The 14,030-nt window shown below is 39.1% G+C and overlaps 1 protein-coding gene across 1 annotated transcript in view; it reads right to left on the reverse strand.

Annotated features, from left to right (window-relative positions):
* The window catches only part of Sbf2 (SET binding factor 2), a 412,779-nt gene that overhangs the window by 69,119 nt on the left and 329,630 nt on the right, over positions 1 to 14,030 (reverse strand). Inside the window, exons 21-25 of the mRNA XM_026781117.1 lie at positions 8,378 to 8,634; positions 6,912 to 7,084; positions 5,938 to 6,011; positions 3,443 to 3,638; positions 1,098 to 1,225 (exon numbers count right to left, since the gene is read on the reverse strand). Coding sequence (XP_026636918.1) covers positions 1,098 to 1,225; positions 3,443 to 3,638; positions 5,938 to 6,011; positions 6,912 to 7,084; positions 8,378 to 8,634 — 828 coding nt within the window. The remainder of the gene's footprint in view (positions 1 to 1,097; positions 1,226 to 3,442; positions 3,639 to 5,937; positions 6,012 to 6,911; positions 7,085 to 8,377; positions 8,635 to 14,030) is intronic.

Consider the following 14,030-nt stretch of genomic DNA (forward strand, 5'->3'; position numbering starts at 1 on the left):
GTAATAGGGAGTGCCTTGGACTTTCCACAGGGCGGAGTGCATGGCCCTCTCTTAGGATTGGAGGGGGTGGGATGGGAGGGTCTGTGGAGGGAGAGGGAGAAGAGTGGAAGGAGGGGAGGGAGGGAGAATTTAGATTGGTAATTTTTTAAGTAATAATATAATAAATTAATAAAAAAGAAACAATCAAGAAAAGGTCCCTTTTCCCACCCACAGTGTGCACCATTGTTTCTACAGGTTTGGTAAGTCAGAGGCTTCTGGAAAAGTCACCGTTTCATTGGGGGGTCACTTAGTCATTCCTGACAATAGTGTCTGAGCTCCAACTAAACTTCTCAGAGTTTTATTTTCCCCACAGAAAAGATACAGAGTATTTCCTTCTGAAACAGAGAATTATTGTTACCTAAAGTTTTATCAGCAGGAGTTGAGAAATAAGTTGTCAGAGAATAAGAGCCATTGTATATCTGACTGATAATTTGTTGGGCAAGGGAATCCTGAAGTGTTGTGATAATTTTTTTGTGCTCTAACAAATCAAGCTTTCCTAAAGACCAGAGGGTAGTGCTAGTTCCTAGTTAACCACAGAGGTCTGGAGGTCTGTACAGACAGATAGGAAGTGATATGGCTGGGCAGAGAGAGAAATTTAAGGTGGGAGGAGACAGGAGCTTGCCCCTTTTTCAGTTGAGGAGTTAGCAAGGTAAGAATTGGCTGTGGCTTGTTCCTTTGTCTCTCTTATCTTTTCAGCATTTACCCCAGTAACTGTCTCTGTTTTTTTTTTTAAAAACCAATTAGAATTTGTGCAACCCTGAAGTGTAGTGTCATATTCAAAGCCAAAGCCAACCCTCCCAGATACTCACCTTCTTATGCCCAGCCTCTGACTTCTGACCCCATGACCACAGAAAATAGATACATTACCAGATCTGTAGAAGATTTTTTTATTAGAAGGGCTTTCTTTCTTGATATATATTGAGTATTGTGCATGTGGAAATATAAAGTTGAAAATATTCTAAAAACACTGTGTGATTTGGGTTTTGAAGTTTTGAACTGGGACATCAAGTGAGAGAGTCTTTGCAAGTATTCTAAAATCTAAAACACTTATGGTGTACCTGGAAAGATGCTGATGTAATCTGCAGCCCTTCTTGCATGTTCTGCTGTAGCTGGTTCTGCATGGTTATCTTCTTCTCCTTGGTGATGGAGGCAATGGGAAAACTCCGCACAACTGTTTGTTCACCAACTGTAGAAGACAGGACTCAGACTCACCAATAGCACTTTATAGCTAAGATCTAGTCTCTTCTAAAGACATATATCAGCAGAGAACAATGCCAGGGATGCAGTGAGAGAAAATGCCAAGATTCTAGAATCTTGGTTTTTTAAAGACAAGGTCTCTCATGCTGGGTGTGGTGGCATAGGCCTTTAATGCTAACACTCAGGAGGCAGAGGCAGGCAGAACTCTGAGTTTTGTGCCATCTTGGTCTACAGAGTGAGCTCCAGGACAGCCAGGGCTACACATAGAAACCCTATTTCAAACAAACAAACAAACAAACAAACAAACAAACAAAAGCAACAACAACAAAAGAAAAAAAAGACAAGGTTTGTATAGCCTTGACTGTCCTGGGACATCCTATGTAGACCAGGCTGGCCTTGAACTCACAGAGATCTGCCTGCCTCTGTCTCTAAGTACAGGAATTAAACAAGTGTGCCATCACACCCAAAATCATTTATTTGTTTTATTGTACTGCAATTCACTCCTAAGACACACACACACACACACACACACACACACACACACACACACACACACACACATTTTATAGATTTTATAGAATACAGGAACTGGGGCATCTGCCCATCCTCATTGTTTTTGTCTATTGGGTGCATATAAAATTGCCTAGTGTAAGGCAGTCATACAGGAATAGGCTTTATGCTGTAATAAAGATGTAACCTCCAATACTGAAAGGAAAGCCAAGATAGTTAATGTAATGTTAAAAAAAAAGAACATATTTTTGGGGAGTTTGAGGGGAGATAGTTTGTTACTACAAGTTGATCACAAACTCATGATCCTCTTGCATCATCCTCATGAGGGCTAGTACTATAGGCCTAAGTTATAAAAATCTGTTTCCACATGTAGTAAAAGGTATCTGTTAAGTTTCAAACCCAGTACAAATGGCTAAGGTACCTATTTAACATATGGAAGTAGACCCGTCTGTCAGGTGCTCCCAACACCCCCCCACTCCTATTACAGGGACCTTCTGGCTTGCACACCCTGCTTCCTCCCCTGAACTCACCAGTCCTGGGGGCTGGGCTGCTTTTAACCCACCCTTTTATACTTTGGCCTCCTGGCTGCTGCACCTGGTACGCCTTTCTTTCCTCTCCCCATATGGCTCAGCTCAGTCTGGTCATGTCCACCTTGAATCTACCAGATGTTCCTGTCTCACTATGCTCTCCCATACATTTACAATAAACTTTTCCTCCACCGTACCTAGAAGCTCTCATGTTCTTTCCTTCTCATTTCTTTTTTTCATTCAGTACTGCTCAATGTTTCTTCCAGAAAGCCTTTGGAAGATGAGTCTAGATGTGTGTCCAAGAGTTTGAGGAATTTAAACATTTTATAAAGCAAGAATGTGAAAATACAAACCACCTGTGGGTATGAAGATATGTCTAGAAAAGAATTATCATGGCCTTCCTTGGACAGTTTCCAGGTCTCCATCCGGGGAATGTCACATGAACACGACTGTGACATGATAACAACGCCTCAGTTCAAGTGAACAAGTAATCCGAGGATCTGAGCACTCCAGAAAAGGAGACAATCTCTATGCTGGTGGATAGAGGAGAATTTCTGCAACATGTGGGAGGGAAGACAAACTCTGGAGAGAGGACAGGGTTGGAATTTGCAGAGGAAGAGGGAAGGCATTTTAAGGCAACGTGATAGATAACATGACAGAAACAGCAATAAAGGCCTCAGCCAGTGAGCCAGAGCAGGGAAGACATGGACTACGATTATTGGATTGCTTCTAGTTCCCTCTCCTCAGAACTCCTCATTCTCTGGATTTGTCAACCTCCATCCTGAAAAATCCCGACTATCCACTTATTAAGTTCATATCCAGAGGTTAAGCAAAGCTGGGATATACATTTAAGTTCTAATAAGTATTAAACAACCTATACCTATATAATACATGGAAAACCCCCAAGTTTCTATGTGTTAATAAAGGGGAAATTTTAAATTAGAAATTTAAAAAGAAATTTAAAAAAAGGTTTTCTCTGACAAAAACATTTTCCCAAAACACACAATTAACATTAAAATTGCAAAGAAAAGAGAACAAAATGAGATTTCAAAAATCTACCTTTTTTCTTTTCTGGGTTTGAAATGATATGTAAATCATTGTCATGGACTGAATAAAATCTCAAGTGCCATACAGGGACCCCTGCTCGGATGGCATGTGCTGGGTCATACCTAGCTGATCATGTGGAGTCCCTCTGAAGAGAATTCTGTATGTGGTGAGGAACAAGGCGCCTTCTGCAGGCAGGAGCTGCGGACCTCCGAGGAGACCTCCTGTGGCTTCTTCCCGACCATCAGGGTCTAGCAGGACCCGGAGACCTTCACATATAATCTCTTCTCCTGGCAGGAGAGCTGGCCGAAGAATCTTGGGCTAAGAATAGGGAATGATTTAAAAGCAACTCTTGTGGAATTTCCACCATTTAGCTCCAGGTTACTTTTTCATGTATGATCTGGAAACCCTGAGCCAACCCAACCCTGACTGGGAGGAAACAGATGTGAAGTTTCTAAGTCCAAGTATAAAAAGATTCCTTGCAGCATTGCTTTTGAATACTAAAAACATAGGGAAATAACTTGAAAATCTGCAATGTCCATTCAAACAACCATTGTACAATCTTTTATAAAATGAAATGTAAAAGCAAAAAATCATTAAGACTGCGAATAACTGATAGAGGCAGTGCTATGGTAGCTACGGCAGAAACGAGGGTGGAAGGGAAAATGCTACATTGTGCATTTCTTTCAAGTTCACATTTTATACAGAACAATACTATATTGTAAACAGAAGAAACAAATACTTAAATGGATTTGTTTTTTATTTGTTTGGTTTTTGGAGACAGTGTTTCTCTGTGTAACAGTCTTGGCTGTCCTGGAACTCTGTAGACCAGGCTGGCTTCAAACTCACAGAGATCTGCCTGCCTCCGCCTCTACCTCCTGAGGGTTGATATTTTACTTTATTTTATCTTTTGAACAGGGTTTCTTCTGAGAGTAAAGAATACAGACCATTAGATACTCAAGATTGGCTGTGAATTCCTCATCCTATTGCAACCACTTTCTAAGTTCTGAGACTACAGTGAGTGCTGCCATTCCTGGCTCCATAGTTAGCTTTTGTTGTTTGTCCTGACTGGCCTGCTATTCATTATGTAGACCAGGTTGGCACTGAACTCACACAGATCCACCTGCCCATTTCCTCAGTGCTAGGACTAAAGGCATGCACTGCCATGGATTTATATTTTAAAAAGAGGGTTATACTTTTTTAAAATATTTTTTATTTAATTTTATTTTATGTGCATTGGTGTGAAGGTGTCAGATCCCCTGGAACTGGAGTTACAGTCAGTTGTTAGCTGTCATGTGGGTGTTGGGAATTGAATTTGGGTCCTCTGGAAGAGCAGTCAGTGCTCTTAACCACTGAGTCATCGTTCCAGTCTGAGAGTTATACTTTTTGGCCAAGTAATGAACTTTATACATGAGAAATTTAGTTCAATGTCCAGTATAAGAGAAACAATATGATAAGATTCCTCTTGGGGGATGTGGGCAAGGAAAGAAATCATTCTCCTCGAACATCTGTGCTTTTTTTTTTTTTTTTTTTGGTTTTTTCGAGACAGGGTTTCTCTGTGGTTTTGGAGCCTGTCCTGGAACTAGCTCTGTAGACCAGGCTGGCCTCGAACTCACAGAGATCCGCCTGCCTCTGCCTCCCGAGTGCTGAGATTAAAGGCGTGCACCACCACCGCCTGGCTGAACATCTGTGCTTTAATCAGAGATTAAAACTATCTAAGTCAAGCAGGGCATAGTGATGCACACCTTTAACCCAAGCACTTGGCGCTGAGGCAGGTAGATCTCTGTGAGTATGAGGCCAGATTGGCCCACACAGTGAGTTTCAGGATAGTCATAGCTATATACTGGGACCCTGTCTCAAAAAAAAAAAAAAAAGAGGAAAGAAAGAAAAAGAAACTCAAAATCCAAAATAAAAACCAAAATTAAACAAACAAAACAACAATAAAACACCCCTCAAAACAAAAATGACCTAAATCAGCATTATTTTTTTTTTCAGGCTCTAGGAATCCTAGAACTAAAAGCAGAAATCAAAGTGTATTGACTATTGTATCTTAAGCCTCAGGCAGAACTGCTGTTACATCCTGTGTGGCTTCAGATCACTCCTTTGGGTGTATTTTTAATAGTTCTGCCCAAATTCTAGTCTGCAATAGGCATGAAGCCAGTAGAAAATAACTGTTGAGTGGCTTCCTCAAATACAGATTTCTAGGTCCCAGGGTTTTCTAATCAGGAGACCAAGAACGCCAAATCCTTAATCTACTTCCCTGATGTTTGTTGTGGACAGCCAGATTCAAGAACCCAGCACTTTTATGGTAATCGTTTAAATCTTTTCTTTTTTGGGTAGGAGGAAGGTATATAAACCCTGGGATTGGTCTTGGGAATTAAAATTATGCATAATTTAGGACCTTCGTATAAATGTAGAGTTAACAAGAGGTTACTGTTGTTCTTTTGTTGAATCATAAAAAAGACAGCATTCGTATTTCGGCGGTTTACAAAATTCTATATGGCAAACTCCCCAGAACCTTCACTGCATCATTCAAACTGTAAGCAGCTGAGAAGAAGCCCGCTGCTGCTGTGCTCTGAAAGGGCTGCTGCACCGTGAAAGCACAGTGTGGAGTCATTACCTTCTGGATAGGTGGAAGTCTTCTACTCTCTCGGTGCACTGCCTCTAGGGTCTCAATGTGCATAGCTACAATTCCTAGGATGAGCCAGAGGATTCAAAAGGAAAGAAAATAAACCAGAGAGAACAAAAGCAAATTCCAGATATTTTAGAATGAAAAACTAATAAAGTTTGACAGTTTCTCCAAAAGTTAAAATATAATAACCATGTAATCTGTAAAATTCTATTCCTAGGTATATACAACTAAAAAATTGAAAATAAATACTCAGATACCTGTAAGCAAATATTCATACAATCATCATTCACAAATCTGTAAAAGTAGAAAAAACCCAAGTCTCCATTGACAAATGAATGGCTGTACAAGTAAGATATATCCATAGAATGGAATAGTATTCAACCATAAAAAAATGAGCAAAGTAACACATGGATGAACCATGTAAACATTATATGCTAAGTGAAAAAAACTGGACACAAATTGAAACATTATATGACTCTACATATGTAAAATCATTAGAATAGAAAAGTTCATGAAAACAGAAAGCTGGTTAGCTATTTCCAGAGGCAGGAACTGAAGAAACAAAATTTATTACCTAATATTAGTTATTGAATATCTATTTTGAGTGACTTAAAAGTTTAGGAAATAATGGTGATTTATAGAACACTGTGGATATAATTAATGCAACTCTTATGCTATGCATTTGCCACAATGCAATAAAACTTTGGAACCTGTCACGGTGGCACACGCCTATAATCCCAGCACTTGGAAAGTACAAGCTGGGGATCAGGAAATCAAGGCCAGCCTGGGGACAGTGTGATGTGAGGTTAGCTTGGGTTACACAAGACCTTGTCTTAGAAAACAAAACAACAGTAAAAGAAATAAAAAGCAAGTCAGAGAAAAAGCAGGCACTCAGGCACTGTCCTGGGACCTAGGTCCCTGGAGCACTCTGATTCCTTAGCCTATGTGAGGTGATCCATTACCTGGTATCATGCAGTGGAGACTCCTGATGTGGTCCTGAGTCACTCCACTCTCTGTGCAAACCTTGTCAATAAATCGGGCAATGAACCTTACAACGGAGTTGGCAACATCATTATTTTCTGAGTCTTCAAACCCACTCTCTGTATCATAGCTCTCGGCTACACTTCCTGCAATACTAAGAGAGTTAAGGAAAGAAATCATGGTCAGGTCTCAAATTAAGAAAAAAGAATGACAACATCATAGACCTTTTACAGAGGTGTACACTCAGTAGAAGGGTTTCTTTCTGTCAGTGGCAGGTGTGAAATGTTGCTTTCTATGTGCCTATGTTTAAGCATCATCTATTGGGCTAAGATTTATTTTTGTAAGCAATACCTTCTATTACTCTCCCAAAAGGAACTTAGAAATCACAGAAAATAAAGCAAAGGAATACTGTGTCATTTATTCTCTGCTACCAGAACCTTCTAAAAAAAAAAAAGAAAACTTGTCCTTCCAAGTTGATCGTCAGAGAGGCGAGAGGAATGTGGCTGATGCTAGTGACTGTGGAAAGTGTGCCTTGGTGGGCAGAGTAAATGAACCCTTTTGAGAAATCTACATGTTCTTCCACATGGAAGAATGCGATTGTTATGACCCTCTTTCTCTTGCCAGAATTTTTTCTCCCAGCTCCCCTGCACTCCTCCCTTGCAGTAAATTACAACCCTTAGAGCCACTGTGAAGCCACATTCTTCTTCCAGGGCAAGGCAACACATCTGAAATTAAATGAAGCAGGACTGAATAAAAAGGAAAAAAGGAGCTGTCTGAAGGAGTCTGACAAAAGTTTATGAGAACTACAACTAGCAGGTGTTGTTGGAGCACCTATGATAAAGAGCTAAAACTGCTGCTCAGGGCTGGTTCATTCATTCATTCGTTCATTCATTCATTCTTCATTCAAGCACCCATTCAGTTAAATATTTTTACCTAGCACCCACTATCTGCAAAGATGTAGAGAACTGAACAATGAACACAACAAAGAAAGGACATGATACTATGCAGACATGAAAATATGTCAGACTGTGATGTGATAGAACAGCGTGGGAAGCTGATAGGATGATTACAAGCTTGAGGCCAGCCTAGTGAGATCTGGTCTCAAAAAACCCCAAACTTAATACCATACCTCCATAAGGCCAAGAAACAATCACTTTGACCAGAAGTTGCTCACCAGTCATTTTTCAGAGCACTTCGCTTTAGCACAATGTAACTGATGGGCCACATCAGTAGTAATAGACTGCCAGATTAGGTCATAAAATAGAAGAAAGTATATGTGTGTGTCAGATTATGCAGGATGAAGGAAAGTTTGTTTGTAACAGAAAGGATGAGCAAGCTATAGATGGGAAAAATGGTCAATTCTGAAATATATACAGTAACATGTGCTGTTTCTGCTGAGGTCCGATTACTCGGAGAAGAGAAGGAGCTGCGTGCTCCATCTTAGTACCTGTTTGTGACAATGCTGTTGCTCCCACTTTCCCAGTCTCCTGGAGCTGATGCTCGAAGGAGCTTGTTTTTACTTGTGTCTAGTGGGACTAGCAGGTTAACCATTAGGTTTGCAAAGTGAATGGCTTGACTGAAGACAGTGCTTTCTTCATGTTGTACCAGCTCCTGCTGAGTTGACTTGCTCAGAGTAGGCCAAAGGCGAAGCTGCTCGGCTGCCAAGTCCATTGCTGTCTTCTCTTGATGTTGGCCATTGGGAAGCTTAACCCAGAAGATAAAGCAAAACAAGTCAAGGGTGAATACCCATCATTGCATGTGTGCTCCACAGACATGGAAGGTGCTGAAATCTGTCTATGACTTAAATCTAGTTCTTCTATTGGGATATTCTGTATCTGTTAGTAAAGTTTTTATCAGTATATACAAATTTTTTAAAAAATTCAAGAAAATATTTAAAGACCAGGAAATGGATTTCCTTTTTTATTTTGAGAAAGGATCATCTTTCATTTGTTGTATGCTGAAATAACTGTGAACTCTTGAGCCTCCTGCCCTCACCTCCCAAGTGCTGGCATTACTAATGTACGTCAGCATGTTGGGCTGAGTCTCTTGAATATCATGGGAAGCATTTATTAAGTACCTGTATTAGCAGAATGAAACTCAGCATAACAACCAAAGTGCACTGCAATGTTTACCCCTGGCCTGCATGCTTTTGTTGGCACCACAAGGCAAATTCAAAGGAGCAGTAGCAAAACACAGATGCATGTTTCTCACTCAAACATCTCACTGTGTTTACATCTCACTCTGGGGTTTTACCTCTTTGAAGCTACTCGTTACAAAAATTAACAAAGATTTCTCATAAATGCCCTTGCAGGAACACTTCAGTAGTATCTGCCAAAACTATTCTTTTTCTCTTCTGCTCTTTGAGAGGAAATGGTCACAAAAGGTCATAAAAAGTACAGCTAGATCTCCTTATAATGTGATAGTTAAACATCACACACACACACACATACACACAGACACACACACATACACACACACTCACACACAAATACTGTGGAATTTTAAAGATGGGTTTCCTAGAAGGCTGAAGCGATAGCTGGTAACAGCAACTCACATCTGAGAAGTATTTTATCTAGCCAGGGAAAGCTAAAACATATATTGCATCTAATTCAGCGCCCAGAGATAGGTTTCTTTTTCAGAAGGAAGGACACAACAGCTGTGACAAATTGCTGTATGAATGATTTGTAGATATATCAATGTCAGCAAATTACAGTTGCTTAAAAATTAATGAAGAAGAGGCCAGCGACCTAGGCTGGAACAGGCCTAAGGTGACAAGCTCCATGGGTGCAGGACTGAGCCAGCAACCTAGGCTGGAGCGAGGCTGAGACAGCAAACTCCATAGGAGCAGGTACAGGTGAGCAACTGCTGAGTGAGTGGGCCAGAGCCAGAGACCACTGCAGGTCCAGGCATGAATCTGGGACCTTCTAGGGAGTAGGCCTGAGCCAGGACCTCTGTGGGTCTGGGTGTGAGTCTGGGACCTCTGACGGAGTAGGCCTGAGCCAGGTCCTCTGTGGGTCCAGGTGCTTCCAAGTCTGGGACCTCCGAGGGAGAAGATTGGAGCCAGAGACCTTTACAGACCAACCCCAAGCCAGGGACTTCTGCAGGAGCAGATCCAGACCAGGGACATTTACAGAAACAGGTCTGAGCTGTGAAGCTAGACCAGAGCAGGCCTGAGACAGCAAACTCCACGGGACCTGAACAAACCCTGGAAACTCTGAGTGACCTCCAGAAACACAAAGTGACCAAAGGCATTGACTGTACCATGAGGAACAACCATCTGAGCCTTGGATTCACTGGCATCTAGAATATTAGTCTACAGAGTCACAGATAGCACCAACCACACCAATTAGAGGAAAAGATGAGTAGATAAGGTAGGAACACAAGCAACAGCATAAAGAGCAACATGACACCAGGAAAATCTAGAGATCCTACAACAGCAAGACTTGAACAACCAAATATAGATGAAGCAGAAGAAAATGACCTAAAAAATAACTTTAGGAGAATGTTTGAAACTCTTAAAGAGGAAATAAAAAATTCCCTCAAAGAAATGGAGGAAAAGACAAAAAATTGGAAGACATCAAACATCAGCAAATCCATTAAAGAAAACCAAGAAAAAGCAGTCAAACATATGAAAGAAACTATTCAAGACTTGAAAACTAAAATAGAGACAATAAAGAAAACACAAGCTGATGGAATTATAGAAACAGAAATCATGAGAAAACGATCAGGAACCACAAATGCAAACCTAAACAGCAGAATACAAGAGATGGAAGAGAGAATCTCAAGAGCTGAAGATATAATAGAGGAAATAGATTCATCAGCCAAACAAAGCATTAAATCTGACAAAACCTTAACACAAAATTTCCAGGAAATATGGAACACCATGAAAAGACCAAACCTAAGAATAATAGGTATAGAAGAAGTTCAATTCAAAGGCACAGAGAAATATATTTAACAAAATCATAGAAGAAAACTTTCCCAACCTAAAGAAAGATATGTCTGTGAAGATACAAGAAGCTAACAGAACACCAAATAGACTGAAAAAAAAAAAAAAAAAAAAAAGGCCCCTAACCACATAATAATCAAAACACCAAACATACAAAATAAAGAAAGAATATTAAGGGATGCAAAAGAAAAAGGCCAAGTAACACACAGAGGGAGACCTATCAGAATTATACCTGACTTTCATTTGAGACAATGAGAGCCAGAAGGTCATGGTCAAGCATTTTGCAGACATTAAGAGACCACGGATAACAGCCCAGACTACTATTCTGAGCAAAACTTTCAATCACCATAGAAGGACAAAACAAGATATTACATGACAGAACCAGATTTAACTAATACCTAGCCACAAACCCAGCTCTACACAAAGTACTAGAAGGAAAACTCCAACTCAAGGAAGTTGGCTACATCAACAAAAATACAGACATTTGATGATCTCACAGCAGCAAGTCCCAAAGAAGGGAAGAACACACAAATTAACATAACCAACAATGAAAACTAAACCAACAGGAGATAGCAATCACTGATCATTAATATCCCTTAATATAAATGGACCTCAACTCACCTATAAAAAGACACAGGCTAACAAATTGGATACAATCCTTCTGCTGCACATAAGAAACACAATTCAACCTCACAGACAGATATCACCTCAGAGCAAGGGTTGGAAAAAAATTTCCAATCAAGTACTTCTAAAGCTTAAATCATACATTAAACCCCACATACTAATAGAGGGAAACTTCAACACTCCACTCTCACCACTGGACATGTCAGTTAGACAAAAAATTAACAGAGAAATAAGGGAACTAACAGATGTTATGATTCAAATGGACTTAACAGACATCTATAGAATATTTCATCCAAACAAAAAAAAATACCTTTTTATCAGCACTTCATGGAACCTTCTCAAAAATTGACCACATACTAGGTAACAAAACAAAGCTTAACAGAGACAAAAAAATTGGAATAACCCCATGTATCTTATCAGATCACCATGGCTTAAAATTAGAATTCAACATCAACACTAATTCCAGAAATCCTACAAACACATGGAAATTAAACAATGCTCACCTGAATCATCAATGGGTCAAGGAAGAAATAAGGGGAGAAATTAAAGACGTCGTATAAGTCAATGAAAATGACCACACAACATACCCAAATTTATGGGATACAATGAAAACAGTTTTAAGAGGAACATTCATAGCATTAAATGCCTACATAAAGAAGATAGAAAAATTCCACGCTAGTGAATTAAGAGAACATTTGAAAACTCTATAACAAAAAGACACAAACATACCCAAGAGAACTAGAAGGCAGGAAATAATCAAATTAAGAGCTGAAATCAACAAAATAGAAACAAATAAATACAAAGAATCAATGAGACAAAGAGTTGGTTCTTTGAGAAAAATCAACAAAATAGATAAACCTTTATCCAAATGAACCAAAAGACAGAGAGGGAATATCCAAATTAATAAAATAAGAAATGAAATGGAGACATAACAACAGACATGGAGGAAATACAGAGAATCATCAGGTCATATTTCAAAAACCTGTACTACGCAAAATTGGAAAACTTAAAGGAAATGGGCAACTTTCTGGATAAATATCACTTATCAAAATTAAATCAAGACCAGATAAACAAATTAAACAGACCTATAACTGCTGAAGAAATAGAAACAGTCATCAAAAGTCTCCCAACCAAAATAAGTCCAGGACCAGATGGTTTCAGCTCAGAATTTTACAAGACTTTCAATGAAGAACTAATACCAATATTCCTCAAGTTGTTCCACACAACAGAAACAGAAGGAACAATACCAAACTCCTTTTATGAGGCTACAATTACCCTGACACCCAAACCACAAAAAGGCATTACTAAGAAAGAGAATTACAGACCAATCTCATTCATGAACATTGATGCAAAAATACCCAATAAAATACTGGCAAATCGAATCCAAGAACACATCAGAACCATCATCCACCATGATCAAGTTGGCTTCATCCTAGAGATGCAGGGATGGTTCAACAAACAAAAATTTGTTAATGTAATCCACTATATAAACAAACTGAAAAATAAAAACCACATGATCATCTCATTAGATGCTGAAAATGCTTTCAACAAATATAACATCCCTTTTATGATAAAGGTCTTGGGGAGAGTAGGGATTACAAGGAACATACCTAAACATAATAAAGACAATATACAGCAAGCCAACAGCCAACATCAAACTAAATGGCGAGAAACTCACAGCAATACCACTGAAATCAGGAAAAGACAAGGTTGTTCACTCTCTCCATATCTAGTCAATATAGTTCTTGTGGTCCTAGCTAGAGCAATAAGACAACAAAAGGAGATCAAGGGGATTCAAATCAGAAAAGTCAAACACTCACTATTTGCTGATTATATGATAGTTTACATAAGTTATCCCAAAAATTCTACCAGGGAACTTCTATAACTTATAAACACCTTCAGTAATGTACCAGGATACAAGATTAACTCAAAAAATCAGTAGCCCTCTTGTACACAGATAATAAATGGGCTGAGAAAGAAATCAGAGAAATATCATCCTTCACAATAGCCACAAATAACATAAAATATCGTGGAATAACTTTTACCAAACAAGTGGAAGACCTGTATGACAAGAACTTTAAATCTTTGAAAAAAAAAAAGTTGAAGGAGACACCAAAAAAAGTGGAAAGATCTCCCATGCTCTTGGGTAGGCAGAATTAACATAGTGAAAATGGCAATCATACCAAAAGCAATCTACAGATTCAATACAATGCCCATCAAAATCCCAGCAAAATTCTTCACAGACTTCAAAAGAACGGTACTCAACTTCATATGGAAAAGCAAAAACCCAGAATAGTCAAAACAGTCCTGTACAATAAAAGAATTTCTGGAGACATCACAATTCTGGACTTTAAACTCTACTACAGAGCTACAGTACTGAAAACAGCCTAGTATTGGCATAAGAACAGACAGGAAAACCAATGGAACTAAATCAGAGACTCAAATATTAATCCACATACTTTTGAATACCTGATTTTGACAAAAAAAGCAAAAAATATCAAATGGAAAAAGAAAGCATATTTAACAAATG

Source organism: Microtus ochrogaster, chromosome 8 (genome assembly GCF_000317375.1).
Source record: "Microtus ochrogaster isolate Prairie Vole_2 chromosome 8, MicOch1.0, whole genome shotgun sequence".
Classification (NCBI taxonomy): domain Eukaryota; kingdom Metazoa; phylum Chordata; class Mammalia; order Rodentia; family Cricetidae; genus Microtus; species Microtus ochrogaster.